At 42.2% G+C, this 20473-nt stretch overlaps 1 protein-coding gene and 1 pseudogene across 1 annotated transcript; one reads left to right on the top strand and one right to left on the bottom strand.

Annotated features, from left to right (window-relative positions):
* Positions 1 to 1007: 1007 nt before the first annotated feature.
* LOC115114807 (procollagen galactosyltransferase 2-like) lies at positions 1008 to 7417 on the top strand (annotated as a pseudogene).
* Positions 7418 to 13935: 6518 nt separating this feature from the next.
* On the bottom strand, positions 13936 to 19648 carry LOC115114152 (Krueppel-like factor 9). Its single transcript, XM_029642168.2, has 2 exons — positions 18801 to 19648; positions 13936 to 17196 (listed from the first exon to the last, which is right to left on the bottom strand). Exons 1-2 carry the CDS (start codon positions 19288 to 19290, stop codon positions 16943 to 16945), a joined length of 744 nt encoding a protein of 247 aa, XP_029498028.1. The 5' UTR covers positions 19291 to 19648; the 3' UTR covers positions 13936 to 16942.
* Positions 19649 to 20473: the final 825 nt, after the last annotated feature.

The following is a 20473-nucleotide window of genomic DNA, read 5'->3' as shown; positions in this document are numbered from 1 at the left end:
AATAAGGCTACATGAAACCAAAATTGCACTAGTCTCCTGGGCGAAATAAATTAAAATAACAATTCGGCTTTACAGCTATCACAACCTACAGTACATTCGGGAAGTAAGACCCCTTGACTTTTTCCACATTTTGTTATGTTACAGCCTTATTGTAAAATTTATTAAATAGTTGGTTGATTAAATGTTGTCTCCAAACTTCCATTTAAGAATTATGGAGACCACTGTGTTACCTTCAATGTAGAATTTTTTTTTATACCCTTCCCCAGATCTGTGTCTTGACACAATCCTGCCTCAGAGCTCTACGGACAGTTGCTTTGACCACCTTTCCAAATCATGTCCAATCAATTGAATTTACCACAGGTGGACTCCAATCAAGTTGTAGAAACATCTCAAGAATGATCAATGGAAACAGGATGCACCTGAGCTCAATTTCGAGTCTCATGCTTTGTCATTATGGGGTATTGTGTGTAGATTGATGAGATAAAAAATATATATATATTTTTAGAATAAGGCTGTAATTTAACAACATGTAGAGGAGTCTGAATACTTTCCGAATGCAATGTATATGTTAATAGCAATAAAAATTGCATTTTGGTTTCAAAGGGTCAAAAAAAAGGAGTGCTCCTCACCTCCCAATATCCAATTAAATTAACAACACCTGCCTATCAGATTACAACAAGGCTTACAAGGTCAACAACAAAAAAAGAAGACTAAAATCATTTGTTTTTTTTGGCATGCTACAAGTGGCTATGTGAACCGCTAATACAGGACTGGTAAAGGCCCAATGCACTACTTTTGTGAAATTGTCCATAAAATGCACATTTTTTTTTTTTTTTTCAGAGGCAGCACCCTCAGCGCCCCTACTTCTCGCGGCTATGCTTGAACCTGTCCTGCACAAGTTTTTGTTGCTGAAGCCCAAAGTTCTGATCAGTAGCCTATCCTGGCGCACAATGCATAGCACAGTCTTCCTTACTTCTTGGGAAGTTGTTGACAGGTTAGAGTATCCTATGGATCTTATCGCCATCTGGTAAAACGCATGAATTTGAACCTTTTGTTCCATATTGCTTTTTACTTTACAAGTTGAACCCTTTTTCAAAACCCTTAAAATGATCTCTCACATCCATGGTTAGCTAGAGTATGGATAATGTATGGAGTGATGAAGGCTAAAGCAGTCACATAATATTGTCTCATTGGTGCCCATCAGTTCCAGATGACACCACAATACGTATTTTTTGGTCAATTTGAGTTTTGAACTGAAAACAATCCTCAGTTACTTTACTGAGCTGGAGTTCATAGATTATTTATCATCCAGCCCTATAGGCTAATGGTCACTGCATTTTACCATAATAAAATATTAAAATATGTATCAATCCCGGAATGGAGGAGACTTTCATTGGGCAAAACCTATTCAATACCAGTTGCTGTCAGTGGATTAAGTTCAGCCCCTCTACTGAAATATTCAGAGATGTGAGAGGAGTAAACAGTGGTCTTAGAGCAGAGAGGGTGAGACACTGGGACGCTGTAAAGTCCATGGAGAATAAGAGCACCTCCTCCCAGCTGCTCACTGCACTGAGGCTAGGAAACAGTCACCACCGATAAATCTACGTAATCAATCATTTCAATGAGCATTTTTCTACTGCTGGCCATACTTTCCACCTGGCTACCCCTACCCCGGCCAACTGCTCTGCACCCCGCACAGAAACTTGCCCCCCGCTTCTCCTTCATCCAAATCCAGACAGCTGATGTTCTGAAAGAACTACAAAATCGGGATCCCTACAAATCAGCTGGGCTAGACAATCTGGACCCTCTCTTTCTAAAATGATCCACCGAAATTGTTGCAACCCCTATTACCAGCTTGTCTAACCTCTCTTTTGTATTGTCTGAGATCCCCAAAGATTGGAAAGCTGCCTCAGTCACTCTAGACCCAAACTGTTATAGACCTATATCCATCCTGCCCTACCTTTCTAAAATCTTCGAAAGACAAGTTAACAGATTACTGACCATTTCGAAATCCCACTGTACCTTCTCCACTATGCAATCTGGTTTCCGAGCTGGTCATGGGTGCACCTCAGCCACGCTCAAGGTCCTAAACGATATCATAACCGCCATTGATAAAAGACAGTACTGTGCAGCCGTCTTCATCGACCTGGCCAAGGCTTTCGACTCTGTCAATCACCGCATTCTTATCGGCAGACTCAACAGCCTTGGTTTCTCAAATGACTGCCTCGCCTGGTTCACCAACTATTTCTCAGATAGAGTTCAGTGTGTCAAATCAGAGGGCCTGTTGTCCGGACCTCTAGCAATCTCTATGGGGGTGCTACACGGTTCAATTCTCGGGCCGACTCTTTTCTCTGTATATATCAATGATGTCGCTCTTGCTGCTGGTGATACTCTGATCCACCTCTACGCAGACAACACCATTCTGCATACATCTGGTCCTTCTTTGGACACTGTGTTAACAAACCTCCAAACGAGCTTCAATGCCATACAACACTCCTTCCGTGGCCTCCAACTGATTTTGAATGCTAGTAAACCTAAATGCATGCTCTTCAATTGATTGCTGCCCGCAACCGCCCGTCCGACTAGCATCACTACTCTGGAAGGTTCTGACAGAATAAAGTGGGGCAAAAAAGTATTTAGTCAGCCACCAATTGTGCAAGTTCTCCCACATAAAAAGATGAGAGAGGCCTGTAATTTTCATCATAGGTACACTTAAACTATGACAGACAAAATTAGAAAAAAAAACAGAAAATCACATTGTAGGATTTTTTATGAATTTATTTGCAAATTATGGTGGAAAATAAGTATTTGGTCACCTACAAACAAGCAAGATTTCTGTCTCTCAGAGACCTGTAACTTCTTCTTTAAGAGGCTCCTCTGTCCTCCACTCATTACCTGTATTAATGGCACCTGTTTGAACTTGTTATCAGTATAAAAGATACCTGTCCACAACCTCAAACAGTCACACTCCAAACTCCACTATGGCCAAGACCAAAGAGCTGTCAAAGGACACCAGAAACAAAATTGTAGACCTGCACCAGGCTGGGAAGTGTACCTATGATGAAAATTACAGGCCTCTTTTTTGCCCCACTGTATGTAGACAACTACAAATACCTAGTTGTCTGGTTAGACTGTAAACTCTCCTTCCAGACACATTAAGCATCTCCAATCCAAAATTAAATCTAGAATCGGCTTCCTATTTCGCAACAAAGCCTCCTTCACTCATGCTGCCAAACATAACCCCGTAAAACTGATTATCCTACCGATCCTTGACTTTGGCGATGTCATTTACAAAATAGCCTCCAACACTCTACTCAGCAAATTGGATATAGTCTACCACAGTGCCATCCGTTTTGTCACCAAAGCCCCATATACTACCCACCACTGCGACCTGTATGCTCTCGTTGGCTGGCCCTTGCTACATATTTGTCGCTGAAGCTGGAGACTATTATCTTCCTCTCTAACTTTAAGCTTCAGCTTTCAGAGCAGCTTACCAATCACTGTACCTGTACACAGCCCATCTGTAAATAGCTCACCCAACTACCTCATCCCTATACTGTTCTCTTTTGTTGTTGTTGCTATTTTGCACCCCAGTATCTCTACTTGCACATCATCATCTGCACATCTATCACTCCAGTGTTAATGCTAAATTGTAATTATTTCACCTCTATGGCCTATTTATTGCCTTACCTCCCTAATTTTACTACTTTGCACACACTGTAGATAGACTTTTTCTATTGTGTTATTGACTGTACGTTTGTTTATCCCATGTCTAACTCTGTGTTGTTGTTGTTTTTACATTTACATTTACATTTAAGTCATTTAGCAGACGCTCTTATCCAGAGCGACTTTTTTGTCGCATTGCTTTGCTTTATCTTGGACAGGTCGCAGTTGTGAGTGAGAACTTGTTCTCAACTGGCCTACCTGGTTAAATAGTGGGCATCAAGATTAAATAATACAATTCATGACAGCACAGTCATTCAGGACATTCAAGATACATATATATCATATGTGGATGGGTTGGTGCCTAACTCTCGATTCATCCATATGATGAAGCTAAAGCAGGCTGCTCTCAAATCAGCCAGGGCTCTTTGGGCTCATTACATACTGGTGAGGTCACCCATAACTCAACCCAGTGGGATATCAACACTCAGTTGTCATGCACCTCTTAAATTGTGAGATTTTGGCAAAATATAGTGATATAGTGTTTAGGCTTCACTGTAAGAGTAACAACACATTTTCACAGCTGTAACTGGACGAAAGTACCACAAATAGCCAAATGTGAATTCACCTCACTTCTTTTGAACCAGCCCAGAACAACAGAACGTTCTATATTTCCACTGAGATTAATTCTACATCACCCAGTTTGTGGACACTGACAACTTGCTGACCAACCTGCGGGTGCTGACGGAGATGATGGCAGAGAATTCAACAGTTGCGACGTCCATTCAGCGCCCTCTACTTCTGGTGTGGCATGACCCCCACAGGTACATCCTTCATTCATCTTCATTTATTTCACTCATTGGCACCATTTCTACACCTCCACCTTTTTATTGGCCCACTGCTGGCCCCCTTCTCGGGAAGACAACTTTATGGTTTGTTGCCATCCGAATGTTAATTCAATCTGAAGCGTTGCACTTGTCTGTCTGTCTTGTCTGGCTCTGTTAGTGTTATGATGAGTAAGGGTATTGTCAGAGGGCAGCAAAACAGATGGAGCCAATTTCATGATTTGCCTTCTGCCATCTTGCTTCACACCACCACTCACTTCGCACTGTCCCTCAGTGTTATGTGACCGTATGGCTAGCTCTTCTGTCCTTTCCCAGTTTCATTTGAGTTTTGCTGGTTTGTTTGCCACTTCAGCGTGATTTGCATTCCGTTTTCTATCTATGACATCAGTATTAAATTCAATTAGCGAGTGTCTTTTTTTAATGTCGACGTCAACAATGTTTGTAACGCATGATAATTTATACAATTAATGCTAAATTAAATGTGTTTCCTTTTTGATTCATTGTATTACATCATGTTCTTTCATGTGTGCTCAATGCCCACCATTGTATTTGAAGACTTGAAATTTGCAAATGACCAGGGAGGATATAAAAATACAAATAAATCATTTCAAGGGCTACATAAAATGTCATAGTGGGGCCTGATTTGGCCTTTGGGCCACTTCTTAATGCTCAATTTAGTCTACTGTGTCTCTGCTTGCCCTCTCAGGCTTACTACAAGTGCACCCCAGAGTACATCCCCATCAGAAACGGGAAGAACCAGGGCTGCTTCGGTGTTCCCATGGTGCACTCTACCTTCCTGGTGGTCTTGAGGCGGGGCGCCGCCCGGGCGCTGGCCTTGCACCCGCCACACCACGACTACACCTTTCCCCTGGATGGCATCATGGTCTTCGCCTTCTCTGCGCGGCGGGTAGGTCAGACATGGAGTCGTAATGAATTGTGTTTAAATGCACCGTTCATTACTGCATATTGAATGGGGGTCAGATCTGGGCTTAAATCGCATTTCTTCCTGCTTTCATTCTGGTGCAATACCCACAACAGAATAGTCCCAAACGTGCAAACCCCACCTACAGTATCTGCCACACCAGGCATACTCAATCAAACATGCAATACATGTAACGTGTATGTGTCTAATGTATTAGGTTATATTATGACCCTGTGATTCCGTGCAGATGTACATATGCAACAGAGAGCACTATGGGTATCTGCCACGGCCCCCGAAGTAACAGCAAGGTTAGGAGGAGGTGGAGAGATTTAGCCACACCATGACTGAGGCTCTGATTGAGACGAATCCTTTCTTACATTTCTGCACAAATCTTGGAATGACATTAATGCATGATTTCCACAAACGTTCGAGCAAGGTCTGAGCATTCTGATTTAGTATAGGATATTCTCTCTCTCTCACACACACCCCCCTCACTATCTTTAAATATATCCCTCCACGCTTGCCTTCTACATCCTTTCGTGCTTTCCCCACGCCTACCGACCAGTCCCTGTGAAGCTGTTACGACTCCCCTCACTTTAACAGCCTTGTCAGAATGCCCACTCCTCTAGCTCACTAGCTATCTCTTTGTCTCCTTCATCACGCTCCGTCTCTTGAGAAAATCCCCAAAATGGTCATTAATGAGAGGCTGAGGAATTCCTATGGAAATCATAGATGGCCAATGTCTTAACACAGTGTGATCTGCTTTTATTTAATAATAAGAGTCTAATACATATATTTTTCTTCGGTCGATTGTCAAATCAAATTCAAATCAAATGTATTTCTCTAAAGCCATTTTTACATCAGCAGATGTCACAAAGTGCTTATACAGAAACCCAGCTTAAAACCCCAAACAGCAAGCAATGCAGATGTAGAAGCACGGTGGCTAGGGAAATCTCTCTAGAAAGGCAGGAGCCTAGCAAGAAACCTAGAAAGGAACCAGGCTCTGAGGGGTGGCCAGTCCTCTTCTGGCTGTGTCGGGTAGTGATTATAAAAGTGCATGGCTATATTGTTCTTCATGATGTTCAAAGGTTCATATATGACCAGCAGGGTTGAATAATAATCACAGTGGTTGTAGAGGGTGCAACAGGTCAGTACCTCAGGAGTAAATGTCAGTTGACATTTCATAGCCAAGCATTCAAAGGTTGATCATGAAGCATTACAAATACATGCACCATGCACCTAAACCTGGAAAAGATTGGATTTGATGAGGTTCTGAGAATGCCCTTACAGTACATCCACTGTATACTGTGTCTTTAGTCATCCACTGTTATTCATTTCATACGAATCATGAGAAAGGGTATAAAGGATGGAACTGTCTATTCTCCCCACCTTCATTCTATATCTTTCGGATTCAACCGAAGCGGCGCTCTGTGCGGCGGGATCGAATGCTGGGCACCCTCTCCGTTCTGGGCATCCATATTACACTGACAGTGGTGGTGGATGGCAAGTACGACACCACAACCAAAAAGCACATTACGTAACGCCTGCACCTGTTACTTCAGAAGGGAATAAAAGAAATTGCCTGCTATCCATACTGAATCCTCACTCCACTCCACTATTGCTCCAATTAGTGAAGCATGGATTCATAAAGACCGTGAAACTTAGATTTATTTAGATTTATTATCTATGTCGTAATCTTCCTTTGATATTTTCTTCAAACGTTTGTGCTACATTTTGTCTGATAAAGAACAGGTGCAAACCTGAAGTAAATCTAGACCTAAGCATCTGGGCTGGGTTTGAACATTTGGAATGATGTTTACTAATCTTTTATTTTCTTCTCTTTTGTTCGGAGCTCTGAACACCTCCCAGCTGCAGGCAATGGGCATAGACATGTTGCCTGAGTACAAAGACTCATATTCGGGGGGGGGTGTCCTGACTCGGCTGCTTCCTCAGTCACTACAACATCTGGAAACAGTTGCAGATCTAGTCTATACATGCAAATCGATTCTATACACCCGCAAAACATTGCATAAAAATCCTAATAAACATTGATAGCTGCTACTTTTATTGATTGTGTTAAGGATCTGTAACATTGCTCAAACTACTTTACTACAACTAGTTTGTTACTTGATAGATGGAAAGATACAGGATACAATACATGACCAAAGGTATGTGGACACCTGCTCGCCAAACATCTCATTACAAAATCATGAGCATTAATATGGAGTTGGTCCCCCTTTGCTGCTATAACAGCCTCCATTCTTTTGGGAATGCTTTCCACAAAATGTTGGAACATTGCTGCGGGAACTTGCTTCCATTCAGCCACAAGTGCATTGGTGAGGTCGGGCACTGATGTTGGGCGATTAGGCCTGGCTCACAGTCGGCCTTCCAATTCATATCAAAGGTGTCCGATGGGGTTGAGGTCAGGGCTCTGTGCAGGCCAGTCAAGTTCTTCCACACTAATCTCGACAAACCATTTCTGTATGGACCTCACTTTGTGCACGAGGGCATTGTCACACTGAAACAGGAAAGGGACTTCCCCAAACTGTTGTCACAAAGTTGGAAGCACAGAATCGTCTAGAATGTAATTGTATGCTGTAGCATTAAGAATTTCCTTTACTGGAACTAACAGGCCTAGCCCGAACTATGAAAAACAGCCCCAGACCATTATTCCTCCTTCACCAACCTTTACAGTTGGCACTATGCATTAGGGGAGGTAGTGTTCTCCTGCCATCTGACAAATTCAGATTCGTGAAGCGTGATTAATCACTCCAGAGAACATGTTTCCACCAGCAGACGCTTGGCATTGTGCATGGTTATCTTAGGCTTGTGTGCGGCTGCTCGGCCATGGAAACCCATTTCATGAAGCTCCCAACAAACAGTTATTGTACTGACGTTGCTTCCAGAAGCAGTTTGAAATTCGGTAGTGAGTGTCGCAACCGAGGACAGACGATTTTTACGCGCCACGCACTTCAGCACTCAGTGGTCCCGTTCTGTGGTCTACCACTTCGTGGCTGAGCCGTTGTTGCTCCATGACGCTTCCACTTCACAATAACAGCACTTACAGTTGACTGGGGCAGCTCTAGCAGGGCAGAAATTTGATGAACTGACTTGTTGGAAAGGTGGGATCCTATGACAGTGCAACGTTGAAAGTCACTTAGCTCTTCAGTAAGGCCATTCTACTGTCAATGTTTGCCTGCGGAGACTGCATAACTGTGTGCTTGATTTTATACACCTGTCAGCAACGGGTGTGGCTGAAATAGCCCAATCCACTCATTTGAAGGGGTGTCCACATACGTTCGTATATATAGTGTAGAAGGCGATGTAAATTGTTTTAATGTATAAAGCATTTGGAGATTCGAACCCTGGCTCAGTGGCCGTCCTGTGGTGAATGTCACCCTCTAGATGTTGAAACAGGGACTGCAGCATATGCTGGTGCTGGAGTACGATGTTCGGACCGAGCAGCAGTTTCGCAGCAGCCAGGTGACCATGGAGAATGTGGACCAAGAGGGACTGGATTGGGATCTGATGTGAGAGCTGATTGGCTGCACACACACACGCGAACACACCCAGATAGACAGACAGCGCAGCTCAATAGTCTAAAATGGCTTATTTTTCTAGGAATACTTAATAAAACAAATGGAACTAGGTTGAAGCGTCTCCCTCAGCTACAGTGCATTCGGAAAGTATTCTGACCCCTTCCCTTTTTCCACATTTTGTAACGTTACAGCCTTATTCTAAAATGTATTAAATTATAATTGTTTTCTCATCAATCTACACACAATACCCCATGATGACAAAGCAAAAAAACTTTTTTTGTTTGTTGTTTTTTTGTAGAAATTGTTGCAAATTTATACAAAATAAAGAACGTAAATATCTCATTAACATAAGTATTCAGACCCTTTACTCAGTACTTTGTTAAAGCACCTTTGGCAATGATTACAGCCTCGATCCTACTTGGGTATGACCCCACAAGCTTGGCACATCTGTATTTGGCGAGTTTCTCCCATTCTTCTCTTCAGATCCTCTCAAGCTTTGTCAGTTGGATGGGTTGCGTCGCTGCATAGCTATTTTCAGGTCTCTCCAGAGATGTTCGATCGGGTTCAAGTCCGGGCTCTGGCTGGGCCACTCAGGGACATTCAGAGGAGTCTGAATACTTTCCGAATGCACTGTACGTATGTGGGGCATAAGCGGCTAGGGGTGAAGCAGCCAAAGCGCTGGGTGGAGGGGGTCTGTAACCCGGTACGCCCTGTTTACTCCCACTGGATCTTGATCTATACCCTCTTTCTGTAGAGAGGCAAGGGGGCCTCCTGGGGGCCCCTTTGCAAGATGCTGCCTGTGGATGAATACCTGCCTTTCATGTTCAATAAGCACCCAAGATGAGTTCCAGTGGGTGGACAAAGTATATTTTCATACAGGCTTTTGCTTTTTTAACTGCAGTGTTCACTCTTTTTCACACTATCTTTCTCCAGCAAGCACCTTATTTAGCAAGTAGATGCTTGTTGAGTAATATTTGCCCTTGTAAACCCTGTGTTTGCTTATCTTAAAGGAAAACTTCACTCAACAACTATCTTTTGGCATTTTTGGCATTAGTCTACTGTTGCTACTGTCCCAAAATGTATTGCATGTCAGTAGTCAAGTTTTCAAGATATTGGACTATCAAGATGCAAAGTATCACCTGCCACATCATCATGGTGATGCATTTTGTGAGTGTATCAACAGTGGACGAATTATATAAATAGCAAAAGAGAGTTTTTGAGTGGATTTTTCCTTTAAGAGACCAGATAGTGACCAAAACAGTGCAAACAATATGGCATTGGTTCCAGTTGATTGTTTCCTTGCTCCACAAGGGGAAGGGGTTGTTTTCAGACCGGGCATGTCTGAAAACGACTGTCCTTGCCCTCAGAGAGGAGTAGAGGGACGTCCTATGCCCCCCGGGCGTCGCCAAAGAAGGAGGCACGCCTCCACCCTTGCCCGCCAGCATACACAGAGATGAACTCTATCCATTAGCCAGCTCTCTCTCTGTCGAACCATCTGGTTTCACAGCGCCTCAAAATGGAACTTGAATGGGAGTCTAATGGCAGGAGCTGCGAAAACAGCCGCCGGTTTTACCGTTTTTTCCCTGATTGCTTAGGCACTATCTTTGAAACTGCAGGCATTTTTTTCAAAACTCGACACACTAACCAGAAAAACATTATACAAACAAACAAACTCTTTTAGAAAATTGTGTTTTTTCCTCAATACAGGACACACAAATCATCATTTGTATAAGCACACGAAGCACCAACTAGGCACTGATAATATAAATGAAAAGCACTTGTGGCTTTTTCTTTTTCTGTGTGCAGGGCAGGGCAGTTTGCAATAAAGGTTTGTCATACATGTAGTAAACGCACATACACACAGGTATCCAAATGTGTAAAGTATGGATGTGTACTCCGAATTTAACACACTATCAATACAAAAGTAAGTATTTTTTCTCTCTCCAAAAGTTCCAACACTCCTCAAGCAACAAAAGCGCAGTAAGAAGAAAACAAAAACATTTGTGCTAGAAAAAAAAAGAACAGATTTATTTATTGTTTTTTGTTGTTGTTGCCTTTGTGGGTCCGACCGTTAAGACTTCATCCACATCACATGCGATGTTGTCTTGAGCTAGGCAGCGTGAAAAGTATCGCCTGGAGTGTCGTGCAGTGTTGTACGGGCCTAGGATCGCATGATGGTGAAGGACGCCGTTTTGACATTGTTACGTTGCCACCACGTTGTCCCGGGACGTTGATGATGACACGGTGTCCAATGATATTTCTGCCGCAGCCACTTGTATTTGCAAGGTTGAAACCTGCCTCGTCCACATATATTAGCTCATGATGCACTGCAATCTGCTTCTAGCTCCACGACTCTCTGAAAGAGACGAGACAAAACAATGTTGCACAGTACGAAAAGACAGGGATCAGTCAATATGATGTAGCATCACACACTTCTAGATCCAGTACATATTCATATCTCAGTTGATTTACAGTCAGTTTCTTTCGAAAGGGAATGTGTACAGCTGCTTCATCCTAATTCTATTGTGTTTCAGTAGACGAGACAGTGCAGAGAGACTCACTCTGTTGACGTTTTGGAATATGGTGTTATCTGCCATTATGTGGTCCTACAGTTCTCTGAGTCTGATGCAGTTATTTGCAATGACCATATTTACAATGTGGGTTTCCTGCTCTGGGCTGAACAGTCGACCTCTTCCACCAGATCATGGTTTTCTTGCACTTCTGTAAAAACATTTGAATGGTTTTAGTGATAGATCCTTCTCATTATGAAAGTACAGTACATATTACTGTACCAGTAAGACTACAGCACTTAGTTACTTACCGGTTTTCATTTTGAAATATCCGGATGATACCTGCAACAGTATAGCGGCTCAGATTTGGTTGAACCCGTTGCCCAGCCTCCCTCATGCTCATCCAATGGTTGACAACATGGTCAACCACAGTCACTCTGATTGCATCAGTTTTTGTGTTCCTGACTCCCCTTCCTCTTCCCCGCCCTACTTCACCTCTTCCTTCTCCTCCTCTAGTTCTCACCCCTCTTACTCTCTGTCCAATATTGGCCTCCATTGTTGTCCCAAACAAATGTTTACCTGTGGCCTATTTAGTGCTCAAGCTCTGATTTGTAAGTGAACTTATGATCCAAAAGGTTTTTCCCGTGTCAATGATGGAAAGGCAATTGGCGAAATAGTGTAGCAATGTAGAGACCAATGTTTACAGTTTTGCTAGAGGTATGTTATTAAATTGCAAACTGAGTGTAAAGCAGTGAGTTGAGTTTACAGCTTTGAAAAACGTGTGTTATAAATCTACAAAGCGCACTTGGTTATTGCTTTGGCTACAAGTGTTAATGGTTTCAGAGAACGTGCATTCAGTTTGGCACACTTGGTTATTGCTTTGGCTACAAGTGTTAATGGTTTCAGAGAACGTGCATTCAGTTTGGCACACTTGGTTATTGCTTTGGCTACAAGTGTTAATGGTTTCAGAGATAGTGCTTCAAGAATCACTGTTGGTGTTTAAGCATTCAGAAAATAATTGAATTGGCTGATCTCTCAGAGCATCACCATCTAGCGCAACCTCCCCCATACATTGTGGATTTCAAAGCGCAAGCGATTTAAACAAGGAAGTGGATTTGGAAAAGCTGAAAGTAGGCTTACGCATCTTAGAAATAGTTTTCACAAATAAACATTATATGCCCGAACTCAGAATCAATTGGGCTTCCCCAAAATAATATTGTGAAGTCACATCTAATGCAACTATTGCAGGCTCAATCCCTCTCCGTTGCCACTAGCTTCCACAGCCACAAAAGTCAAAATTGGCTCTGTCAAAAGTACCAAACAGTCACACATTGTTACCAGGCTCTATGCCCCCACAATCTGAGCCAGGGGCCAAGGTTAAGGTCACAAACAATCATCCCAAAATGTATTGTGTAACTCATTGAAGTTCCTTATAGATGGTGCTGAGCAATTAGTGCTTTTTGAGGTTAGTTTGATTATTAAAAAAAGAATTACGATTTTTCGATCATTTAAAAAAAAAAACATCAAATGCATCATGCAATATGTGGGTTGAGTGCTGTATCACAGAATAAAAATCATTCGTAAAAGTCCCATGATTGCTTATCACTTTAACCATCAGTTATTCACATTACTTTAATAACATATTTCAGTTGTGTATATTACATTTGTTTTATTTGATGACTTATTTAATTCCAAGTCATCTCAAAATCACTACTTTAGCAGTTCTTCTAAGTAAATAAGGCATATTTTTATGACTGCTGAATACCAATATCTTACGAGGCAACTGCTCTCTATGTATCTCCTCACAGACCGGACATATAGCAGTGGATTATGGTCAATGTAGTTAATGATCACATTTGCTGTGCTAAACTATGTACAACATTGGCCTGTTGGAAACTACAACTCCTACTACATTGCACAGTACAGGCATGATCTGATTTCTTTCTAGAGAAACTGCAGTGCAATGTGCGCATTGAGCTCACAGAAACAAACAAAGAAATGGAATACTAATAATTGAACCAATGTTCATGAATTAGTTGTTTAAAAAGCGAAAAATGACTGACATTCAGTTAATCGCTCGGCACTACTTATAGATGATTTGGACAAAGCGTAAACAATACTAATATAGGAACCATTGATTTGCATTGTGCCACAGATGCAAATAAATTAGCAGTGGCCAGGTAAACAACCAAGGCATGCATTTCTTTCATATCATACTTTGTCTATAGACCGCTTACAGGGTAAGAAACCCAATGTAATATTGTCATTTGAATTATACATTTCAAAAAGGGATTGATCAAATGTTCCTTACTTTAAATGCCATCTCAGACAACCTTCCCTTTAACAATATTGACAATAAATGTATGTCAAGTATAACTGAACATTTAAATACAGTTAAGTTAATAGCATCTGTTAAGTCACCTATTAAGAAGAACATGACCCACACAACCAAAACATTCAACTTAAGGTTTGTATTTATTATTTTTAAAAAGCACTGGCAGTTTTGTATCAAGCAAACAATGGAACCAAATTATTAGCATTGTTCCATAATCACAAAAAATAATGAGCGATAAAAAGAAATAATGAAACCACACAAATGATAAGTCATAATAAATTAATCAGCGAAATAATAGAAACACATGCTTAGACTTGGGTGTTGCGCAGGAAATATGGAAGTTCCAGCGCTCAATTCTTAAGACACCTGAGAGTATAAATATCAGAGAGCATGTCGCAGCTGTATTCAATTATTTCCACAGTTCCTCTTATCGACGTAAAACAAAGCTGTAATAAAGCTGTTTCTTAAATAATTAATTCATGTAAAAATGTAGCTTTAAAAAAATCTAAAAACATTGGTTTTGTATGCACAATACGGCTGTGCCTATTTTTATTTATTTATTAGTGTATGGTGAGAAACAATAGGCATGGTTTGCCCTAGGTGTTCAGCGAATTAAATAGTTAGAGATATGATTGTGTCCCCCCCCCAAAGCCAGTTTAAGTGGTTTGTCAAATCTCTATTGAATAATTGGTAACTTTATCTGAAGGATTACCTACATAAAGGACTTCATAACCCATACATGAAGCAGTTAATGAGTATTTCATAAATCCCTATGTTAAACGGAAAATAGGGACATAACTGAGATATCAATTTGCGGTCGTTGACATTAGAATTGATGAAATGTATGGGTTATGAAGTTCTTATGTAGGTTACAGAACTCATCTATTGATACATCTAACGCAGTTGGTCCAAATTGAAATCTTCAATATTGTGCAGGGTAGTGATACATAACAGCACATTTGTATAAGACGCATGCCAAAACTGATGATCAGCACTACTGAACACCCTGGGGTAAGTAAAAAATACTATGAAAAAATAATAATAAAATATTAAGCACAATCAAAACTCTGTACACACAGCATACATAAGATAGACAAGACAAACTAAAGAGACGTTTTCTCTGGCGGAGTGTAGTTTTCAATTGAAGAACAGAAGAAGTTCAAACCGAAGGCTCGATTGGCTTTAGAAGCATTTTGATCCAACTACTTTCCAAGGGAAGATAAATATTACATAAAACAAATTGTGAGGTAAATTATTGTTACTCGTATGTGAAATAATCATTTTGACGAGGCAGACTTGCTTAGTCACCATGTCAGAAAATGACGAGATCCATGGAGACATTCACAATTCATTCAAAAACATAGAAGTATCTCCTAAGTAATATTGTGCCTTTGAAGTTATATAGTCCATGTGTGTTTGAGATAACTGCCAGCAGTTACCATCAGCTGTCAGATTGTAATAACTTGTGAAAACGTGTACAAATGGCAAAAGCGTTCCAACTTAAAAAGTTGAATACATCCCATTACAATGGAACGAACAGTGTTCAAATAACACAGCAAAAATGAACAATTAAAGTCAGTCTGTTAGTGGAGACATGAGAGAAGGAAGACATCGGAAGGACTCTACGAGGAGGTGCCTTAGTCATGCAATTTCAATCTTTCTGTGGACCGTTTTTAAACAAGGCTCTGAGAGCACAGGGTACAGTGTTATCGTGTCTGAGAAAAGCCAGATATGATGAGAGAGGACCGGAATGACCAGCAAACAAACAAAAATACACGTAATAAACCCCCAATCCATCCTTTATAGCACTTCCTAAAGCACTTGGACAAATGTGGCTTACTAACCATTGGTTATAATAAATATAATGAGATAACTTGTATCTTTATCAAATTCCACAGTGTGCAATTGTAGAAGCATATTAACACAGTGAATACCTATCACACAAATTAGCCAAGTAGCGTTCAAAAAACCTGTAAGAAAAAGTGTCATATTGCATATGTGTATTTGTGACGTGTCGACGAGTCGGAGTAAACCTGTAGAATTGATTCAAACTGTAAACATGGTAAAGGGGGAAAAAAAGTATGAAATTGTTTAAGGCTTTCTGAGTTTCCTGAAGTGTTGTTCACTGAGACAAAGTAAGAATGTCCATTTGCTGGACAGACAGTGGAAATAGTAGAAAGTGTCTTCTCTTTCTCTAACAAAAAGGAAATAGAGACAGACACACGCTCTCTTACACACTCACAAGCAGCGCTATCCTATCCAAGCGTATACTCCGTCACCCCTAATATAAGGACTACAATTCATCACAAGCATTACTTCCTCTAATAGAATTTAAGGATATTCTCTACAATAGAAGCTTAAAGCACTTGCATCAGTATCCGACATAATACGACATGTATCATGTGTCAACGTTTCATGGATGGTGGAAACAAAAACAAACAGTTGATCTAGAATTAATAAGGATGGCCTGCAAACTGCTAGTCTTGAGCGGTTTAAACCATTCATCATCATTACTATGAAAGTGAAGCTGGCCTGCAATTTAAATGATAATAATGCAGTAAATACAATATTGCAAAAAAAAAAAAAAGACATACCTAAAGCCAACTAAATTTATTTGAACGACAAAAATTCATACGACAAAAACACATGGAATGTGCGACCTCTAAAACTGTGGCTGTGGGATCAGCAACTCGGCTCCCCTTCCACTCGACCTCTACCTTGCTACGCCTCTAGCTAAATATAACTAAAATGGCGATAACAAAAAAAGAAAACGGGCACAGAAAAAAAAAAAAAAAAAACATGTAGCGCCATCTCTTTAAAATAAACCGAGAAAGGAGGAAAACATTTGGCTGCTGCGTGCGGAGACAGCGGACTGAAGACATTGACAATTCCCTGCATGCGTGAGTGCTTTTCGGGGAAAGGGTTGGAGAGAATTGAGGTTGTGTTGAGCATTGAGAGTAGTGTCGTCTTCGTCCATCGAGGGCGGGTGGTGGTGAATGCAACCCCATCCAAGTCCTGTTTGTGGTGAGTGCTGGACAGGCTGGGGCCTGGCTCGTGGATCTGATTGCCCTGTGACCCTTGCTGATCCCAGCCCTAGATGTGGGAGTGAACCCACTGACCCCTCCACACTACTGGCCCATGGCGGGGCTGGACACCCCCTGGCCCCCAGAGGACGAGCTCTTACGGCCCAGCATGGACGGCTGGAAGTCGGGGTGGCGGCGAGCGTGCTTGATGAGATGGTCGCTTCGCATGAAGCGCTTGTCGCACAGTGGGCACAGGAAGCGCTTCTCGCCCGTGTGGGTGCGCATGTGGCGAGCCAGCTCGTCAGAGCGGGCAAATTTCTTCTCACAGTCGGACCAGGTGCAGGGAAAGGGTCGTTCACCTGGTGAAGGAAGACAGAAAGAGTCTAGGTCTACACCAAACCTTTGAATTAAAATACTGAGTCCAGTCAGACTGGGGGTCAAGCATTGCCCTGCTTGTGCCAATCACTTGCACAAGCCATTAAAGGTAGAAACACAGAGGTTGGTAGTAAGGTAAATTCATGGGAGACCCTTATGTACCCATCAATTTAGTTTAAAAAAGTTCACAATATTATCAGCACCCTTTTTTAATGCAAGGAAATCAACCTATTTTGAAAAGAAAAACTTTAATCTATCGGGCCATGGTTCATATGGGTAGTGAAGAGTGAAATTTAAAAAAGTGAATGCAAAATGTAGACCGCAATAGATATTGACACTCATATGGTAGGCTACCTCCAACATATGGTGGGCGGCCATAGAAGAGGCCTCCCTCAACACCTCCACATGTCTCCTAGGAAAGGCTCTAACTGGGTTCAGAAATGTGAAACCTTCAAAAGGGCTGCCTTGTTTTCGAAAGTGATTAACTTGACACAAAGTTGTGAAATAGCTTTGAATTATCCACATTAAAAGTGTGAAAATGTTCATTTAAAGCAGGCATTCCCAAACTACCATTTTCCACAAATGGGTAATAGCCAGGCTAATAACCTACAGTAAAATGGTTTGAGGAGTGGTGAGGACCATTTTTACGTTGACTAATTAACGTTAGTTAAAATGATAACCCCAAGGTGAAGTCTGTAAGGCTATTTCGTGGCCCTAGAACAGTGCCGTAATTTGAGTAATAGGAGTCAAACGAGGGGGTGCCAGGGGCTATATTCAAGACCGCAAAGAGGACCAGCGTTTCGCAACACGCCCAACTCGGTCTGTGCTAGGCGGGATCCCTACCCCTCAACCCACTCCCGTTTTGTGGGCGTTCCCTGACGACTTGTTCTTTTCAATACGATTTCCTCTTCTAATCCATCTGCGCCTGTTATTTCACTGACCCTGAACCTCAAGACCGTGCGGACACCTGATGCATGTACACAAAGTAACAGCGCTAAACATACAACTTTGACGTGGAAAACGATGACAGACGTGGGTGGCTTCCAACAAAGAAAACGGCGTTTTTCTACAAAAACCTGACTCTCACCTAATGGCCACATTGACGCGAGGTGGGATTAAACGATTTGGCAGCTCGAGCTAAAAGAACCACGGTGCCTGCGCAAACGCCCCCGAACGCTACGTTTCTCTCTCGAACTCACTCGTCGTATGCAAATCTAGCCTAGATGTAACATGTTCGTCACTAGTCACTATGCTTTTTCGTCCAGCCCCATTCTTTTGTTCGTTTACTTCTTTGTTATGAGCCCTCTGGTTGGGGAGTTTTTCCCTCTTTCGGGGAGTATTGTACAAACTCGCGGGTAAACGACAACCACCCCAATGTACAGTATATATCCCTGTGACGAAAAACACCTTTCTTCAGGGGGAAACGTGATATATATGTAGAGAGGAGAGTGACAGTAAAAGGAGGAGTGTTTAGTGAGTATGGCCAAACTAGAAGTTCTGGAACAACTTGGATAGTAAAAGGGTTGTTTGTTCAGATTACATGTCCAAAACATTTTTTTTACAGTTAGAGCTAGCTACATAATTGTACCTGTATGGGTTCTGATATGGGCTTTCAGATGAGACGATTTCCCATAAACTCTGTCACAGCCGTCGAAAGTGCACTGGTGTCGTTTTACTGGGGACCGAGGCGCTCCTCCTCCCCACTGTTGCTGAGTGGCATTGTACTGTCCAGGAATTGGAGTAGCAGAGGGGGTCATGGTAGGGGTAGTTGAGTCAGACAACGTGGTGTAGCCGCTCTCCCCACACGAGGAGTTGCTGCTTTCCGAGTAGGCCGACATGGGCCGGAATTTACTGTGGAGGTCCGTGAGGATCCCGGCCACCTTCATCATGTTGGCCCCCTCGAGTCTCATTGTCTCGCGCACCTCCATGTCCTCGTTCGACCCTTCAGGCTCCCCAGGAAGAAGGGCCTGGGGAGGGGGCTGGGCTGCAACTGGGGTGGGTCGGTGTAAGACGGGACCGCTAGATATCGACACCAGACATTCGGCGGCGAAGTAATCGGAATAGTCCATCATCGACATAATGTTTTACCGTTGACTTTAGCAAGTCCTTTATCTTGTAAAATTCCGTCTTGTTTTCAGAGTCGTTTTCGAAGCGGACGAGCCAGAGATGTCGACCTCGTTTTTAGCAGACTAATTCGTTGGACCGACCTTTCTAGCTATCCCTATACCGTCAAAGTATGATAAGTATGCTCGAAAACATCCAATTATATAAAACAAAATAAGAATATATACTGCCCAAACTTGCCCGTGCCTTCAGCCCACATGCGTGCTTTACATCGTCCGACTGTTCATTGTGTCTGCCTCTGGAAAGCCGGTGAAACCTACGCCCCCCTGTACAGAGCACCACGCACAAACTTACGTTACGGACTGACGTGAACGGCGGGCGTGGTTGAAGCAAACGACCGATACAAACAGCGTGGAGTGGTGGCTGAGTTGATGGGGGGAGCCATAGCCAGTGGCGGACTGGAGCATGAATTCGGCCCTGGCATTTTATCCACACCAGCCCACATCATTGGGCACACCGCCAACTCACCCCCACCATCAGATGTACATTATAAAATCCAACATAATGACTTAGGCTTTGCAAATTAGGGCTTGTCATATTCCCCTGAATCATCACCTACCCTAGGTGTTCAAATCAAATTTTATTGGTCACATTACATGTTTAGCAGGTGTTATTGCGGGTGTAGCGAAATGCTTGTGTTTCTAGCTCCAACATTGAATTAATATCTAACAATTCACAATAATACACACAATACACACAAACCTAAAAGTAAAATAATGGAATTAAGGAATATATAAATATTAGGATGAGCAATGTTGGAGTGGCATTGACAAAAATACAGTAGAATAGAAACCAGTATATACGTATGAGATGAGTAAAGCAAAAATATGTAAACATTAAAGTGACTTGTGTTCCATTATTAAAGTGGCCAGTGATTTCAAGTCTATGTATATAGGCAGCAGCCTCTAAGGTGCAGGGTTACGTAACCGGGTGAAAACCGCCTACTGATGGCTATTTAACAGTCTGATGGCCTTAAGATAGAAGCTGTTTTTCAATCTCTTTGTCCCTGCTTTGATGCTCCTGTACTGACCTCGCCTTCTGGATGATAGCGGGGTGAACAGGCAGTGGCTCGGGTGGTTGTTGTCCTTGATTATATTTTTGGCCTTCCTGTGACATCGGGTGCTGTAGGTGTCCTGG

The sequence above is a fragment of the Oncorhynchus nerka genome, linkage group LG9b, assembly GCF_034236695.1.
Source record: "Oncorhynchus nerka isolate Pitt River linkage group LG9b, Oner_Uvic_2.0, whole genome shotgun sequence".
Taxonomy (NCBI): Eukaryota; Metazoa; Chordata; class Actinopteri; order Salmoniformes; family Salmonidae; genus Oncorhynchus; species Oncorhynchus nerka.
This window is presented reverse-complemented; position numbering and strand designations above follow the sequence as displayed.